At 40.9% G+C, this 19,306-nt stretch overlaps 1 protein-coding gene across 1 annotated transcript; it reads left to right on the top strand.

The window, feature by feature from the left end:
* The first annotated feature begins 1,272 nt into the window (after positions 1–1,272).
* On the top strand, positions 1,273–18,739 carry c1qtnf6b (C1q and TNF related 6b). Its single transcript, XM_022215081.2, has 3 exons — positions 1,273–1,415; positions 7,483–7,675; positions 15,812–18,739. The coding sequence occupies exons 2-3, from the start codon at positions 7,495–7,497 to the stop codon at positions 16,357–16,359; spliced, it is 729 nt and encodes a 242-aa protein (XP_022070773.1). The 5' UTR covers positions 1,273–1,415; positions 7,483–7,494; the 3' UTR covers positions 16,360–18,739.
* Positions 18,740–19,306: the final 567 nt, after the last annotated feature.

The following is a 19,306-nucleotide window of genomic DNA, read 5'->3' as shown; positions in this document are numbered from 1 at the left end:
CACGGTGCGTCTGCAAAAACAAACAAAAAAAAGAGCTGTCAGTGGAGGCGGTCCAGGAACAGCGGCAGCAGCAGAATGATCAACCCAGAACCATGACTGAACACCGGCCCTCGCGGCCCAAACATCAGACCGGCCCACTGGGAATTGCCCCGGTCCTCCCGATTAGCCACCCCGGGCCTGAATCCATGGATCCAGACTATAAGCTGCATCACTGCCAAAATCTAATCACTTGGTCCTTGTGTCATTTCTGACCTTCCTTGAAAATTTCATCCAAATCTGTTAATCCGTTTTTGAGTAATGTTGCGAACAGACAGACAGACAAACCAGTTCAGATCATCACATAAATCCACTCCGTTCCTTTTCTAAATAACAAATAATTTACAGACTTTCCTTTTGTAATGTTAGAAAATTGAATAATGTCTGGGGGAAAAATGTTTTTGTTTAATATAGCAACAAAAGTCACTTCAGTCGACTAAACTCTGTTATTTACTTTGTGCACATGGATGCGTCGTCTGGACATCCAGGACACCCAGATGTTAGATAGGATCATGCCTGCTGGATTTACTGCCAACAGACATCTGATAAAGAGCACCACATGTTTCAGAAAGATTTGTTCCTTGAAAGTACCAGGAGTCCAGACGGGATGTTAAACATTAGCTTTAATACAGTAAAAAGAAGCTCTGCATGAGAGGAAAAGGATGGTTATGTAATTAGTATCTGATTCACTCTATCTGTATTACTCCATAAGCACATTTATCATGCTTTTTTATCTCCTTAACTACATTATCCTGACACCACAACCTGCCCCTTTTACACACAGAGACAGAAAATCAGATGAGAGCGGATGCAGAGATGACAGATTGTAAATGGGTTTAGAAAGGAGTGATGGAGGAACTACAGTGGGAGTTTATGAGCAGTGATGTAACGTCCTTATTTTTGGAATGCAATATTGGAAGTCATGGAACAAATTAAATTAAAGCAAGTCCAGAATGTGAGTCATGGGGGCAGAAAAGTGGGGGAGAGAGGAGAGGAGAAGTGACCTATATTTCTGTGTTGGGTGGTGACAGTTCCTCCAATGCCACTTTTAGCTCCCTGTTATAAAAGTTTTGGATGGAGTGCAGCAGTTTAGACTCTCTTTGAGTTACGCTGATGGATGCGGAGTTTAGGGAGGGATGGTGATGGGGGAGGGGAAGGGGGAGACTGACTTCTGATGTTTGATGAGGGAGGGAGTAAAGGTGTGTGTTCTCTGTGAAGACTGAGAGGGAGGGAGATAGAAAGAGAGAGAGAGAGACGAAGACAGCGAGAGAGAGAGAGAGAGAGAGAGAGAGAGAGAGGTTTTCTTCTCTGTAGTTCCTCCTCTCTATCTGACACCGGCAGTCGGTTTTTCCTCCTCAGCTGTGGTGAAACTGCACCAGGTAAGAAAAGCGACCAGACGCTCTGAAACGATGCGACTTTATGACACGACTTTGCATAATAATCCTCATGCTTAAAAAAAAGAGAAGAAGGTAGCAGAAGAAACACCCGGCGGCGCGTTTGCGTGCTTGCATAGACGTGCAGGGTTGAAGAAGTTCGTCCCAAGTTGCCAACTCAGCAGCAGTGTTTTTTCTTTTAATGTGTGCTCTGAAAAGTTAAACCTGCAGTAACATCGCACTGCCCGGCTTTGTGCGTGTGCTTTGACTTGTGTAAGAGTGTGTGTGTGTGTGTATGTGTGGTTTATCCGGAGTGCAGCTGCATGCCAAACTGATGCTCTGGCTCTGTAGACGTGGCTCCCTAAATGATTTCATTATGCAAGTGTCGCTGTCAGGCGGTGTGTGTGTGTGTGTGTGTGTGTGTGTGTGTGTGTGTGTGTGTGTGTGTGTGTGTGTGTGTGTGTGTGTGTGTGTGTGTGTGTTGAGCACATTGGCGGCTGTTTGTTGCCATGTTCATGGTGCAAAGTGTGCCCACATGTGGAGTGGTCCTGATGACCTGGTGGCCTGGAAGCAGGAGGAGGAGGAAGAGGAGGTGGTGGGTCTGATGATGACTTCAAATTAAGCTGTGATGCAACGTTTTAATTTAGCTCTGTAACTCAAATGTGTGAGGATTTACCAGTGACAGCTAAAATTGAATACTTTATTATCCTCAATCATGGTTACCAGGAGTTCTTTAGTATGCAAAGTGATTGTTGATTAACCCCAAAAAGCAGCAGAAAACTTAACTTTTGGTGAGCTCCGAGCAGCTTTCCTCAGGGCTGGACTCTTATGCAGCTGCAGCATGGATGCAAAGCGGACTGTCTTGGAACAGAATCAGAAAGGTTTTATTGCCAATTAGGTTTATACATCCAAAGAACTTGACTCAGTGTTTTAGTGCAAAACGGAACATACAGATTAACCCTTGTGTTGTCCTGTGGGTCATAATTGACCCGGTTTAAAGTTTGAAAATGTGGGAAAAAAATATTTTCACAGTGAAATTGCTGATGTCCACGTTTTCAACATTTTTTGGTGGAAAAAAGAAATGTTTAAAACAATCACTCTTGGCTCAGGATGAGATGGAACATATCCGCCTACTCTCGTCAAAGATCCGGATGTCTCTCAGGATGGTTTGCTTTGCAGTGAACCATTCGCATCCAGACTACAGCTGCATAAGCGTCCAGTCCTGAGGGAGCTGCTCAGAGTTCACTGACCTCAATTCTACTGATGCCGGAAACATGAGGAGGCAGTGAAGAAGACTGTCAGCAATTACCAGGCTGTCTGTTTCATCTCAAGTTTTGGAATTTCATTTTATATTACATTGGTTTATTTGCAGTATTTGCTAACTGCCTTACAAACAAACAAGCTATTATATATGTAAACATTTGTGGGCTACAGCTGCATTAAATGTGCTGGTTTTGTTGCAACAACCTGTTTTCCCCGGCAGATAACATTAGTCATTTGACCCACCTTACCAACACTTGACTTGGTAGGCGTTTGTTATTTTACATTTTATCTCAGCTGTGTTCTTGAACTCACGACATCCTCGATGCGTGAGCAGCAGTCTGTCATCCCATTTACCAACACCAGGATCCAGTCCTGGGTGAGATGAGTGTCGCAGCATGTCAGTCCTGCCATGGATGCAGCACAGACAGCTTGGTACAAAAGCCTTTGGAGCTTTTTTTTTTATCTCCTGTCCAGCTCTGTCCTGCAGCTGCTGCAGCCCCCCCCCCCCAGTCTCATTCCTTTCTCTTTGTTAGACTACCAATTCCTCAGAGCTGCTACCATAGGATAGCTGTTGTGATAGATAAAGCAAGCAGCATTAAAAAAGGTACAGTCACATGCATATCATTTCTAGTGAGTGCTTCCTGACAATATAGTGGCAGAGAATTGAAGAATAAACCGAACGGAGGAACAATATTTTCTGAGAAACATAGTGCATGCTTGCTGTCCATGTGTTTGCAAGTGAAGGACTTTCTATTTATTCCCCTACAATTTTTATTTTTTGCATTGTAATTCTTAGCAATAAATCAAGTCTTGCACAGGATCATCATTCAGTAGTCCTCTGTGGCTCTAAATTTGTATTAACAATATAAACTGTCTTAAAAGCTTTGAAATAACTCACTAGGGACAGATGGAGATTTTTCGAAAGATTTAAATGACTTGAACAAGAGTCTACAGCAGCCAAGAAGTGCAACAACTCGTTCCATTCAGCAGAATTAAAATAGTTCTTCCTGCCACCAAGGAGTTGATGTCAACCAGGTCATGATGAACACTGACTCCAGTTTACCTCTTCCACCAGCTCATTTGCGAATCACTGGCAACATCTACACTACCATCCAAAAGTTTTGGGTCATATAGAAATGTTGTTATTTTTGAAAGCTTTTTTTTCAATGAAGATAACATTTAATTAATCAGAAATACAGTCTAGACATTGTTAATGTGTTAAATGACTATTCTAGTTGGAAATGTTTAATGGAATATCTCCATAGGGGTACAGAGGAACATTTCCAGCAACCATCACTCCTGTGTTCTAATGCTACATTGTGTTAGCTAATGGTGCTGGAAGGTTCATTGATGATTAGAAAACCTTTGTGCAGTTATGTTAGCACATGGATAAAAGTGGGAGTTTTCATGGAAAACATGTAATTGTCAGGGTGATCCTAAACTTTTGAATGTTAGTGGTATGTGCATGCAGCAGACAGAAAGTAGCTTACGTGAACTAGTCAAGAATTGCTTGTCAGGAGAACGGAGGTAATTTTCTGGATGGTTTGACACACATGCATCCTGTATGCTGCATTGAAGGGAGCAGAATTTCCTGTAAACACAAACTATCTGCTCAGGAAAACTGTGGTGGCTACAGAGCAAATATACAGTAGCGTCCGGGAAACTTTGAAGTCCCCAAAATCAAATTGTTAGTGCAGTGAATCTACAGCTGACAGCTCTCCAAGAAAAAAATCCAAATAATCACTTGGATTTTCCACACGAGCTCAGTGTTCCAGTGTAAGCACTTCCAAGCTGCACCGACATCCTGTTAGTGTGTTATTCTTTTTCCTTCTTTTTAACAACAATTTTGTTTGGGGAGTTTTAGAAAGGGCTTGAGGCCATTCTCTTGTTGCTGTCACTCCCACTTATCCAGCATATGAGATCAAATCAGTGACTGAAATAGGAATGAATATGATAAATCTGAGCTATTTTTTTCAAACATGCTGGCGGAAATGAACATAGATGTGTCCTCTGACATCAGAGTGGATGTAGCAGTGAAGCAGATTATGGATTGTTAATGTTCTATTTTACTATCAGCAGTCAGATATAAATGTTGAGGCAGAGCCCGAGTCATTTTATTTTCTCACAGCTATGCTCCATCCATCCTCACAAATCCTGTTAACATTCATCCATCACTGTAAAACCTCCTGGGGAATCTCTCTGGTATTCCTCTCATCTGTCTCCTCCCTGTTTATTTTATTTCCTTCTCTTTTTAAAAAAAACATTTTTCCTTCTTGCTTTTCAGAGGACTGGTGTTGATTTCATAGCAGAATAACAGGGATGGGTGACAAGAAAGATGAAGACAGAAATGAGGGAGGAAGAGAGATAGAACTATGGAACTGAGAAAAACTGTAAACTGTAAAAGACAGTGGAAGCAAACTTTAAGAAAATGATGGAGACTACAGACTAGACCACTCTTATCAGGTTTGCGTCCCACATTAAGAGGCAGCTCATTTCACCAAACACTCTCTGATGAAGCCACTGACTGTACGCTGGCCAGCACCAAATAGAAGTCAAAGTTAGAGACTAAAGACATACTGTATTTATCTCAGGAGTTTGATAAAGCCGTCCATCCATTACACTCAAATTCCCCCCTATGGACAACTTAGAATCACCATTTAACCTCAACATGTCATATCTGGAAGCCATAGAACCCGAATGAGAATCAACGTAGCACATGGAGAACTCGCAAACTTCAATCAGAAAGACTCCAGGAAAACGCTAAGGGCTGCTGCCTGTCTTCTTCTATAAGTTCTGATCTTCTGCAACTGTGTGGCATTAAAAAAAAAAGTGCCTTTTTATCTTTTAACAATCTGTCAGCTGTACCAAAGAAAAATCTTACCAACTAAAGTGACATCTGTTACTGCCAATCTATCTTCCATTTTTGGTACTTTATTTCGGTTGCCAGTAAATGAAAGTTTTTTTTAAAAGCATTTTTATTACCTGCTTTGGAGCAATTAAACTAGGCTGCATAGTATCCTCATAAGGTGATGAGGAGAAGCAGCTGGAAACAAAGCAGAAATACACAGACATTCCTCAAGGCTACATTCTTTCTATCTGCCAGCAGGGGGCGACTTCTCTGGTTACAATGAGAAGTCTGATTATATAGAGGTCTATGAGAAAATTACCATAATCCTCACTTCATTTGTTACCTCATGAGACGAAGACAACACAAGATGCGAAAACGGCTGATCAGTCATGCGAGTTAAATGTTCGCTTTGTCAGAACTTATTCAAAATAGGTGTTTCCATTTCCCATGAAGCAGATTAACTCTCAGTTTTTTGTAATTTTTTATTCAGATTTGCCCTTTACGTTACTCTCATTTAATTCACACCTCAAAGTGCAAATAAAAATACATTATTGAAAATGACTAATGTGATGTCTCACTAGCAAATTCAATCAGCAGTAAATGTCAGCTTTTTAGTCTCACCTCATTCCGGAGAAATGAAAGGTTCCAAATTTGAACTTCAGTGGGGAGACCGTTTTAAATTCGGGCCACTGATGGCATCTTTAAATATACATTAAAATCATGTTAACGTTTTTTTGGCAGGGCTATATAAAAGTATGTGTTACTATATCATCACCTTTAAGTTGATTGTATGAGTACAGGCAGGCAGTTTCCCTTTGGCAACAGGCATTTTAATATAACATTATGTCCTCAACATGCTAGAACATCATACATCTAGTATTGGGAAGGTGCCTAGAGAAAGAAACACAAACAGACGCTCATTTATATTTTTTGAAGCAGCTTGGTTTTATGCCGCATTCTTGCCTTGTGCGACACGGTGGTTAGAGGAACACTTCCAGGGCTGGAGGTTCCAGCTGCCCTGGATCATCCATCCTAGAAACATATGTACTCAGTTTACCATAAGGCACTCTGGGCAAAAGCATCAACTGAGGACCATATGCTCTGTGTTAGGGTTGCTGTTATGCAAAGGGCGATTCACAATATTATTCTTGTCAACTTAGGGCGGTCTAACGTACAAATTTTGTGCCAAATTTTAGGATTGTTGAGGTCAAGCTGTGCTCATTTTTTCTTGCCTTGTAATATGTAAACACTTAATTCAAAGAGCAGAAGGAAAGAGAAATTGTTGCCTTGTGTTTGTGCATGTGAAAGCATATCAGAATACCGATTTCCTTCTGTTGTTTCGACATACACTTTGAGTCCGGGTACATGTGGCTACATAATTCCCTCCTTCCTCTTTTTCTTTTTTTCTCTCCGAGGCTTATTTTTTCAATCCAATACCTCTGGATCCCACATGATAACTCCACAGTAACGAGACAATCCGTGGCTTTGACCTTTGGAGCACATTTTTGTTTTGTCTTTCTGTGCTCTTTAAAGTTAAATGAAACATTCCTCCTGAGAAATGCTCGGTGCGTTGTGTGGTGTCATCTGTGAGGTTCAACATTTTCCGTGAGTGCCTTCGTGCTGAAGAGTTTCTGGTCATTCTTGAGAATTTCTTGAGGACTGCTGTCAGTTTTTTCAACTCCTGAGAAGATGTTGTTATTGTCAGAGGAATATTTTGACCAGCTATCCACAGGAATGTGAAAAATATAGTGCACCACTAAACATTAAAACGGGCCAAAAATGTTGGTTTTGGGTCGATGGTTTTTCACTGCAGTTTCTTAGACTTTCTAAAGTTTATCCTGCAGAAAGTACATATATGTCTAAACATCTTTCCCTGCTATGACTTAATATAGACATACACACGTTCAATGACAGCTTCTATAACTTTCTACACTCTCATTATTTTTTTCATTCCACCCTCAGGTTGTGACAGCCATGATCACGATGTGTTTGAGGCTGCTTTTGCTCCTGCCCTTGGTTTGCTGTGTCCCCTCCCCGTCAAAGGCGCCGTCCAGACTGTGCAGGCGATGCTGTGACCATCCAGAGCCTTCAGCAGCTACAGCTCAATATCAAATGCCTGAAGTCCGACCCGTCATCAACATGACCATCCTCAAAGGTACCAGAGCCTTGAGTAGCTTCTGTCAGCTCCTAAGTGCTCTTGTGTTGAGTTGAAGTACTACTTCAGGTGTAAAGCAGCTGCTCCAATGTGCAGCTTTTCTCCGATTCTTGTCAGAATTAACATGAAAAATCGGGCTTTGAGACTTGTTTGTACATTGGATAGGTGCTGTATATTTACCAAATAATAGTGTTTGCAGGAAAATTGCTCGTTAATTTACTGAAATTCTCAAATGTCGGTGTTGGTCTTGCCCCTTTTCTTCTTCTTTTTTTTTTTACATTAATCACCATTTCTGGTTTTCCAGATGGCTGTCTCTCTGACAGGGGTGGTCCTTAATCAAAAGGGTAATCACGTACATTATAATGGAACAGTGCTGGTGAAGTGTCACTGTGCATTGATGGTTACATGGAATTGAGACAGAGAGAGAGAGAGTCTGTCATTGAAGAGTAAATTAGATACTTCACTGAGAGAAGCAACCTGGAACCACTTAAAAATCAGCCTCTCTTCAGCGTTTTGTGACAGCCAAATACTAGCAATTTTAATAGCTTTTGACAGCAACTGTCATAGAAAATTCCTATCTGCATGTGAATGTATGTAAGCCAGGAGGAAATAAATTGAATAAAAGAAGAGAGACATTTTTGCTTAGAAAAGTCTGCCTACAAACCACGCAAAAGCACAACGGAATCATTTTATCCATTTGCAGTCTGTAACAGACGCACGCCATTGTGTCTGTATCAACATAGTTTAGATATCCAGCATGTATGGAACTAAAAAAATATTACACAAGCTTGTCTTTTCAATTCAAGCATTTGAATTGCTACTAAAGATCTTTGTGGGTTCTACATGCTTGACTTTATCAGGAATGGACCAAACATCAATCTAACATGCAAACAGTTTTGGCTTTGGCAGATCAGAATCAAAATTCTTAAAACTACCTCAACCTTAACGTCGTCACTTCGTCCTAAAACAAATTTCTCATTCTTTGAAACAAAACGCAGAACACTTTGTCATATTTTTTCTAATGATTTTGAACTGTCAGCTGTGTCCTACATTATCATTCGCTTATGTCATGCTGTTCAAAATGTATTATGTTGATTCTCGGTCATATCCCCTCAAAACATCTACGTAGGCATAAGTTAACTGCAGAACATGTAAAATGTCAAGCATATTTTTATACACTTCTATTAGATTGTTTTTGTACATGCGTCCTGACGTGAGTACAGAAACATAAAAACACCCTCGAGGCAGAAGTGTACATGCAGTCCAGTGTGGTGTCTCCTGACCTTCCTGTCAGGTCGCAGATTCTCATCCACAACACATATCTTGCCATGCATTGGAGCGTGGAAAGAATCTTTTGGAAAATCTTATCCAGTCTCTGCAGACGCCTGCTGTGATGTATTTTCATTTCCTTTGAGCTGTGCACTGCTGTAAAACAGTCCTGACTTTGAAATGACACGGTCTGTCAAGCTACAGTACAAACACCAAAGGGGTAAATGTGAATCCTGTCCAATTTCTTGCATTCAATCTTTACTATACAGAATTTTATAACTTTGTACTGTTGAAATTGATATATGCCTTACAGAAAACATGCAGCCTTTCAGTCAATCTCACCCAAAGCCACAGCTCACATCAGAGAGTACTTGGAGGACTCGTTATATTGACAACAAAGACCTTAGTATTTGGACTATCTTTGTGATAAACTAGGGATTCGCAGTCAGTTACAGGTTGCTGCAGGTAATCCATTGTATAGTGCTGTTTCGAGAAATCACTTTGAGCAAAGTATTTACTGTTGGGTGAATTTTAAGGATCATTCAAATGACATACCAAAGCCACTGAGAAAAACGGTTATTTTCAGAAGATGAGACCTGATCCAGAAAGGATTTGAGGACAGTCAGACTCAATCTGATGAAGGCCAGCAAATAACTACCCTAGATTCACTTTGGAGCCAACCCAAACTTACGCACACAGAGGGTGGACACCACTATTAGCAGCAAAGTGAATCACCAAGATCATGACTGGATTCCCAACTGGGCAACGCGGGGTCTGTTGCTGGCATGGGCCCTAAAGGGTCCCAGCTTGTTGTATGTGGGATGTTGGGACTATAAATGCTCAGTGACATATAGATCCAGTGCTTTCTTTAGCTGAAGAGAACCCAACTAGATTAGACTGAGTAAAACTTAAACCCTGTCCAAGATGATTTCTGAATCAGGTCTCCTTGAAAGTCTGTGGACCCGTGAAGGCCTCTGCTTGCTACAGATAGCTGACTTACTTGTATATGGTAACAGTCAAAACTGCATCAGCTTGTGTGAGATATGGTTCCTGGTCAGGCAGTGAGGAAGACCAACAGTGAAGATTTGTGTGATTGATAGTATGCTTTTGTCTTAGCATGCCATTATTTGTACGTACAAGTGGGTATTTTAGCCTGGTAAAAGAGTAAAAGATAGAGAAGAGTGACAAGAAAAAGCAATTAAAAAGTCAAGTATTTCCTAATGAAAGAACCCCACACTCGCAGCTGGAAAGGGATTTATAAGAACATGTGTAACCAATATCAGATGCTAAGCGGCCAACTCAACCAGAGCAGTTTTAACGATATGTCATCACTCTGTATTTTTTTTTATCCATTGGCCCTTTGATAGCTGGACATGCCAATCCTGTTCTGACCCACAATCAACCATCAAACCAGTCCCACTACTGAACCACAATAAAATCTTTATTTCTCACTCTCTTAACCACATGCATACTTTTAGGCAGCTTAGGCTGTTCAGTACCAGAGCAAGACTCGTAAATTTTTCCATGAAGCAAGATCCAAATTTTATTTCTTGGGCATGATTGGCACCCAAAACCTCTCAGTTAAAGCAACACTTTACATTGTGCAATAAACTAGCTGGACCAAATGCAGTATTAAAAATTCTTGAGCATGGCAGCTGCTTCCTGATAAAGTTCGGGCAGGGTCTGTTAAACTAAAACACCATCCACACTTTCATTGAATATTAAACAATGTAGTTGAACATGCTTGATCCCAACCTCGGTATTTAGCATTGAGATCAGACCGTTCACTGGTGGGAAGTCAGTGAGAGATCACCATCAAACAATGCATATGTGCACATATACCCTTTTCTTTGAATAATCCATGACAATAAAGAAGGCTTTAAAATGTGTGTGCATGCTTAATTGTACATTTGCATGTTGTGTATTCCACGCTAGTGTGAGCCATTGGGTTTTCTCCCACAAAGCTTCTGTGTGAGGGTTTGAACAGCATGGACCACAACCTGTTATTTACCCAATTCCAGTCAGAGAGAGCAGACAGTCACATTTCTCTAAAGAAATGTAAGGAATGGATTGAAAACAAACCCGATGCCAGATGTGGACCATTAGCCTACAAAACTACTACTACAAGCTTTTTAGGGAGCCTTAAACTAAAGCTGGCAGTTTTTTTTTTAGCAAAATGAACTGACCAAGCTGTCATGTTGTGTCCTAAGTTTGGAGCTGATGTCTCACATAGTGTTGGACAACATGGATGGAGATTGTGACCCCTGTTCAAAGATGGCCTCTGGCATTGGAAATGAATGGCATCCCTAGTCTTTCTCTAGACAGCCACTGATTCATGATGGAGAAACTTGACCCTTAACCAGTTTTTGGTCTGGTGTTCACAGACAGCCGATGTTGTCTCTTCCGTCTTTTTTTCAGTGTCCTTGCTGTTTCTCTGTGATGCTGCCCTCCACTGCTGTGACATGGAGTTTTACTCCCTACCTCAGTCTGCCTCACAGTGAAAAACCTGCCTGTCGTGTGCCAATGGAGTAAATGTATACGTGCAGTACTGTGAAAAAGTTCAATTCACTCTAAATGTTAGATTTGTTTATAATAACACAATACCATGAAGGAGACATGCCGTTGGTCTCAAAGTCATTTTGCAGTGACTCTAAATATAATGCCAGAGTCATAAAGAACTATATTCAGCCAGAACAACAAAGTGTCCTGCAACAAAATGCTTTTCTCAATCCAGACCTTTTATCCTTTCTGGACCAATGTTATGCTCCATCCATCCATCCATCCATCCATCATCTATGCACCGCTTAACTCTCTGTAGGCGATCAAAGGGGCTGCAGTCTATTCCAGCCAACTCGGGGTGAAGGCAGGATTCACTCTAAACAGGTCAACCTTCCATCAAGGCCTACACGTAGAGACAACCAAGCACTCTCGCATTCACACCTACAGACAATTTGAAATCACCACTTAACTTCAGCTTTCTTTTGGACTGTGAGAGGAAGCCAGAGAACCTGGTAGAACCCACACAGGCACAGGGAGAACATGCAAACTTCACACAGAAAGACCCCAGGTCCGTGCTAGGGTAACAGGTCAGTGCCATAGGTCAAAAATACAGAGGTGCAGCTAAGCTGCTGTTTGTGGAAACTGCTGTAACTCTCTCAGAACTGTTTGTGTGGACACTGGTCACAGCTGGAGAGGTCATTGTGGGCCTGTAGAGAGGATGAGCTGTGTGTATGTCTGCAGAAAGTGTTGGTCATGAGGAGTGAGGGCAACTCTGTGGCTTCTTCCTTTGTGGTTAACTCAGCCCAGAGGTGTTTAACTGAGAGCCACAATAAGAGCTGCCTCAGTGGATCAGATTTATGAAACAGTCTAGAGACAGCTACAGTACAGCAGAAGTCAGTGCCGTGCAATACTACCTGAATGTCAAATGACTCAGTATCCTATCACCTTACAGTAATTGCATTATTTCTAAGTTTTACAGTAACTATTTGCTACCAACAGTTTAGATTCACTATATTAAAAAAACAGCCCCCACAGCAGGAACTCAATGCAACAAAAGTTAGTACACCTTTCAGAGATTCAAATCTTTAGTTTATTTTTAATGACAGATTTAATCCACCTTTGGCATGGAATATACCAGTGTTGCACAAGTCTCTGCAGAGCTGTACTGTCATTCTTAAGACTATTTTTTCAGCTGCTTCCCTGGAGGGGTTGTGCTGCTCTATCTTTGTTAAAACACCTCAAAACTATTCTATTGGATTCAAGTCAGGCAACATGTTAGGCCAGGTCAGAGTTTTCACTTTTTCTTCATTTGGCAGTGTGCTTTGGATCGTTATCATCCTGGAAATCCTCCTCAGCCAGTATTTTGGTATATCCACAAGTATTAATAGTCCCATCCAGAAGTGCCCACTGTTTAAAAAAAAGGCAAGGAAACTATACTTACAAACTCTCCAAACCCCTCTAAATGCTAATGCTAGCTGCCAGACAACTACAATGTCCAAAGAAAACCTTAACACTGACAAAGAAACTGTACAGGCCAGCTCACAACCTTGCTAGTGCGACATGCTAATGCTAACGGCTAAAATGCTTCACGACTTCAGCCAAGCTCACCACAGACAGAGAGACTATACAAGAAGACTTCATCTCAGATGCAAGTACCAATTGCTGACTGCTCATTGCTAATGCTACCTAACAACAAACAAAAGACAAAGACACAACCACCACCCACCTCACACCACTGACTTACCTGAGATGACCTCATGGTCCCAAAGAGACTCTAACAGCCCATGCCACCACCTTATCTACACTTCCTCTTCCTGGATCTCTGCCCATTGGGAGAGGGAAAAGAAGGCGGGGAAAGCAGAGTGAAGGAGAAGGCTTGCCCTATGCCTCCCTTTACTCCCATACTGCCCCTATCTCACCCCCTAACTATTGTTATTTCTCCTAATCCATATCCACTGACTAGATCTAACAGCCACGTCTTCCTCAGACTCTGCCCTGCACTCCCAGCTCCCTCAAAAGTAAAACAGCTGACCCTGTAACAAAGCCTCTACACTCCCCCTCAAATGGGTCGACTCTGGTTTTCCATCCCCTCTGCTCAATACACAGTCTTTTCCTTCACAGACCACAAAACAATGTCTGGCCTCAGATTACTACACACTATTTCTTGGGGAACAACAAGCTTTCCTCCTAAATCTACCTGCACTTCCCAATCACCAGCTCCTACCAGCTCCTGCCTATGTCCTGACATAAGGCCCTTATCCTTCTCTCCCTCTCCAACAAATTTCACCACTAACCTCTCCTTACTAGAACCTCCAGAATTCACCTGCTTTCTCCTCTCTTCAGTTCCTGCAGCTAAGCTTCTCAGCACCTGATAATCAGTGCTACCGTGGCTCGTTCTGTGCAGATTATTTCTTCAACTGGTGGTTCCACTGATTTTTAGTTGGTCACCAATGTTTGTCCTCTTCTGGTGTTCTCAGTCAGATGTACTCAGTTTACGTATATCTGATCTGAGTGGCAGTCATCAAATGTACTCACTTTTGTTGCGTTGAGTTTGTACTTTGGGAAATGTACTGTAGTGAGATTTTATGTCGCCCTCTCTGAGCCTCATGGATTTATGTTTATTTACATATCAGAACTGAAGCTTCGAAACCAGAGAGTTCTGTATTTTCTGTGACAATTTGAATTGGTTTCTTTAGCACTGTCAGTCAAGAAGCATATCATCTGTCAACTGAATGGGGAAATCACTACAACTGTCACCAAGCTTTCATCCAACAATCCCAATAAGCTGTACTGTTTTTCACTTGATTTGCTTCTGTTTATGGTTGAGAGAATGTTTTCGTAGCTCGCAGGTTTTTTTTTTTTTTTTACAGCTGCTTCACAGCGATATGGTGGCGACATTTACTTCTACTGTATAAGCAGTGTCACTTTATTTCAAGAGGTTTTTGTGTACTGGGAACAATAACAATGCTCAAAACGCTCATTGAACTACAGACATCTCAGTCAGCAGCAGCAGGACAGGAGAATATATATGAGCTCATTAATCATTTTCAGAGCTTGTTGTCAAGTTCTGCATAAATAAAAAATGCAAAGAAGGTGTTGGGATGTGATGGCAGCAGAGCAGAATCCAGTAAGCAAGCAGGATATAAACTAGAGTAGACATATCCAAGCAACATTTTTAACATTATATAAAATAAAGGGTTTGAACATTTACAATCATAGCTTGATTGGTATCCAACTAAAGGGAATTTTATGATACTACTGATGTTCATAGCCCCCAGATTACAACACAGTTAAGGGTTTTGAACTCACATGCTCATCATTTCAGTTGACTTGTGGCATCTTAGGATCATAGTGGATCTACATGTTCATTTTTCCTTTACTTTCTTTTATTTGTATATACATGCACATTTGCATGCTTTAGGTGTGTATGTCATATTAGCATTCAATAGCTGAACACCAACACACATCCACATTTTGCAATTTTATAAATACAGCCCTGCTTTCACATTTTTTTTTACTGCTTCACTGTCTCACATAAGTTGAAAGTGTTTATGTAGGCACTACATCTTAATAGAATCTGTTTAAAATATGCATTTTCTTCAGACAGATGCTTTCAGTCATGAGATTTCTGACTTCCAAAAGCCCGCTAATATCCCTCTTTTTCCTTCTCTGTCGATTTAGGAAGAAATAAATTGCACCTTTTATTGCAGTTCCTACTGGACTTCAGTAGAGGTCAATAAAGGTCACAGATTCCCTAAAAATGGAATCCAACTGTAACATCTAAAATGTGTAGCTTCTGCAAGCGGACTGTTTTGTTGGAACAGTTTGTCATAAGGTCACGAAGAGTTCACAGTCAAGATAAGCAGCAGTTTAAAAGAACAACTCCTTCAGATTTATAAGCAGGATTTGGAATGTCAGATGTAAAAGGCTTGCTGGAATTTGTCAGGATTTGTAGCCATTATGAAAGACAAAAAACACTCAGTGGCACTGTGTGCATTACAGAATGGACTGTCTGTGCTGCTAAGACCCGAGATAAAGTTTCTGACTTGTTGCTTACTCAGTAAGAACTGCACTTTGCTTAATGACAAGATGACCTCTCTCGATCTGGGATGTTCTCCATGTCCTTAAAGCATGTTTGGTATAGCCAGTTGGGAACAGTATCATGTAGTATGGGCTGTTACTGGGTACAATAAGGACTAATTTCCATCTTAACTGACAAAATGATTACCAAAGTTTTCTTAGTGTGTTGTAACTTGTATAAAACAACGTATATTAAGAGCTAAAGTTTCCGTGGACGCCCACTTTAAAAATGTAGCTTGTTTTGTTTCTGTCTGTGCCACTTACCTTAAATTCGTCTTGTCCCTTCAGGTGATAAAGGAGACAAAGGAGACAAAGGTACACCTGGAAAACCAGGTCTGGAGGGCCCTCCTGGCTCCCGAGGACCCATGGGCCCTAAAGGCAGCAAAGGCCAGGCAGGTGCTCCAGGTGACGCCTGCAAGATCCATTACTCCTCCTTCTCAGTGGGACGCCGCAAGTCCCTGCACAGCGTGGACTACTACCAGGCGCTGATATTCGACACTGTGTTCGTCAACCTCCACGAGCACTTCAACATGTTCAAAGGCAAGTTCTACTGCTACGTGCCAGGGATCTACTTCTTCAACATCAACATCCATACCTGGAACTTTAAGGAGACCTACCTCCACCTGATGCACAACGACAAGGAGCAGGTGATCCTGTACGCCCAGCCCAGTGAGAGGTCTATCATGCAGAGTCAGAGTGTCATGTTGGATCTGGCTCTGAACGATGAGGTGTGGGTGCGGCTCTACAAACGGGAGAGGGAGAACGCCATTTACAGCGACGACGTGGATGTTTACATCACCTTTAATGGATACCTGGTAGCACCCAGCATCCAGTGAAAGCATCCCACTGGGAAAAAACAGTAGATTGTGTAATCTTTTTTCCCGTGGATACACCTTTGTGGCAAGAAAGAAAAACTACATAGAGAACATTACATGTTTGGTGCTTATTAAATATTCCTTTCAGTCTGGAGAGGAAGATGCTGTGTAATCTTAAATGAGGACTCCCCAGAAATGGTAAAATCCAAATTTAAAAAAAAAACAAAAAAAACAAGGTAGCAAAGCACACAATAAGGAGAAATGCTGACATACTTCTTTTGCACTAAAAATATTGTGTTTTTTTTGTATAAAGTAAATCTAAGTAATATCATTATTTTCTCCTGCTTCTGTGCTGTGCTGCTGTTCCTTCCTGGATCTCTCCTTTCAGGGACTTTGTGTAAAAACACGAGTTGTATCAGGAATTCTAAATCTGTGCAATCAGTTTATTGCAGCATTTGTGGTGCGATGATTCTCAACACAGGCCAAGTATCTGTCAGACTGACATCTGTTCAGACAGACTGCTGTCATTAGGGATGCACATGTTAGATCTTTGCCGATATCTGGTGTATTCCAACCAATTTTTTTTGCCAATTTCCGATACGCACATATGCACATATATTTTCCACCTAATTGCAGCAAACATCAGGTCTGTGCTGTCATGGAAATAACATATTACTATTACTGTGCCTAATCTTATCATGATGGCCCTCTGGCAGGTGTAGATACACATTTACAACGCAAAATAAGAAAACAATGTCAACTTGTAAAACATGCCATATTTATTTTTATGGAACATTTTCTTACAAAACTGTAAAGCTGAGACCTGACGGGCATTATCTGACTGTCAGTGTTTGTTTTCATTCATTTTATCCGCTGATACTGGTGCTGATATCATCATGCATTCCAAACTGTCATAGCTTTATCAAATGTCTTTTTTTGTGCCATTTGGACAAACACTTGAAAAGGGCAGTTTATCAGTATCGCAAGCAAAACATTGTCCCACTTCCTCCAGATACAGCATCTGGGAGGAAAGTGGGACAGTGCAGATAGTTTCATAAGTTTTATTTGCTGAAGCTAAGAGAGCCGCTATCCTTGAATAATGGTGTAGTACAGTGACTCATTCAGCTACTATCACTTCACGGTTCCAGAGGTTTTAAGTTTCGCAGAGGTCTCTTGAGTCCATGACTCAGTCAGAATTATACTCAGGTCTTAGATCTGTGTGTCAATATGTCTCATACCCAAGTAAACCTGAGTGGACACCAGCATACTCAGTGTGTCAGCTATAATCTACTATAGCCCTATGCGGTGATGAAATTAGGTCATTTCTATACATTAGTCTTTGGAATATCCATTTCTACGACTTTAAAATGGTTCCTAGAGTGTTTCTATTATATTTTTGTTCTTTTTGACTACGACCACTTGTTAACTGATAGCGGGTTCATACTTGTTCGCTTTGGAAATTATTTTATACATTTTGAATCACTGAAGATTGGAGCCAGACATCTGCATGGTGGAACTTTGACTTGAAGATTTTCCCACTGGTCGGTCCGTAGTGTAGGTGAGAGGACGGTACAGCATCCTATTTACCTTCAATGGAGGAAACTAGTTTGACTCCAGGCCTGCAACTAACAATCATTTTCAGTACTGATTAATCTGTCAGTTATTTTCTCAATTCATCAATTGCTTATTTGGACTACAAATGTCAGGAGCTGGTGAAAAATGTTGATCTGAAAAAGATGATGTCTTGAAATGTCTTGTTTTGTTCACAACCTGCAGATATTCAGTTTACATCATAGAGGAAAGAAGGCAGAACATTTTCAAGCTTAAGAAGGTGAAAGAAACTGATAAATTATTGTCAGAATTGTTAGTGATTGATTCAACAATTGACAGCAAATCAGTAATTTATTTTTTGTTGCAGCGTCAAACATCAAACTTGCTCTTGAGAGGTTGCTAGCGATGGTGACAGTCAGTGGCCTCTTCTGTCTTTGATCAATCAAATCTTCTCTCAATGTACTGTTGGCAGTTCAAATTTCATTTTAAACTTGCAGTATTTTTGTAATTTTAATGTACTGAATATATAAATACATCCCGACATATCAAATTATACAATTAAGGTGCTTTGTTATGAAATGCAGAGATGCATTTGAGGTTTTACAATTAAATATCATGCATTCTTACAGAGACTTCAGACTGCAGAGCAGTTTATGTAAATATCTGTATATTACCTGCCTTTAATAGCTTTATTATGTGTTACCACTGATGCTATTGGGGCTCAGTTGTGTATGTGTGTTTATATTTGTAAACAATATTTCCTCTTTCACAAGTTTTATTCTCGTTCTGTATCGCTAAGCAACAAAATGACAGTTACTAGAAATTAAAAGTTTCGTAAATTCACATGAAATCAGAAGCCTGTATATTTCATTTGTTTGTCAATATGTCTTTTTTTGACTACAAATCACATGAACATCATCACACTTCACATCCCTACAGTTTATTTTTCATCATGCATTTAATTCTTTACAAATGGCAGCATTCCGCCCAGTGCCTGGTGCACAATTAAACCACTCAACCTTATGAGGGAATTGGTGTTGAGATTTAACCCTAAAAATTGGCCATCTCTCTAAACTGAACAAAGAAACTAGCAAACAAAAACCCGTCTCAAACTCTCAGTGACAGCTGATGAGCCTGCAGCATGCCTGCTCCATCTGTTTGGCCATATCTCTCCCATTAGCTGTAATGCTGTCCTCAGGGAGGTTTCTGCTAGAGGAAAAGCAGACTGCAGCACTGTAAATACTTTAAGCCTTCAGAGGAGATCTGAAAGGCTCTATTGAGAAACAAAGCACAGCATCTTTCCTGGATCATCCGCCCAAACTAGTGGAGGCTGTTCCAGCAGGTACAGCAGCCAAGCTGTTAGCTAAAACGAGCACTTAAGGTGTATGTTTTGGCCTAGTTTGGGTTTGTCCAACTA

The sequence above is a fragment of the Acanthochromis polyacanthus genome, chromosome 3 (assembly GCF_021347895.1).
Source record: "Acanthochromis polyacanthus isolate Apoly-LR-REF ecotype Palm Island chromosome 3, KAUST_Apoly_ChrSc, whole genome shotgun sequence".
In the NCBI taxonomy this organism is placed as follows: Eukaryota; Metazoa; Chordata; class Actinopteri; family Pomacentridae; genus Acanthochromis; species Acanthochromis polyacanthus.
This window is presented reverse-complemented; position numbering and strand designations above follow the sequence as displayed.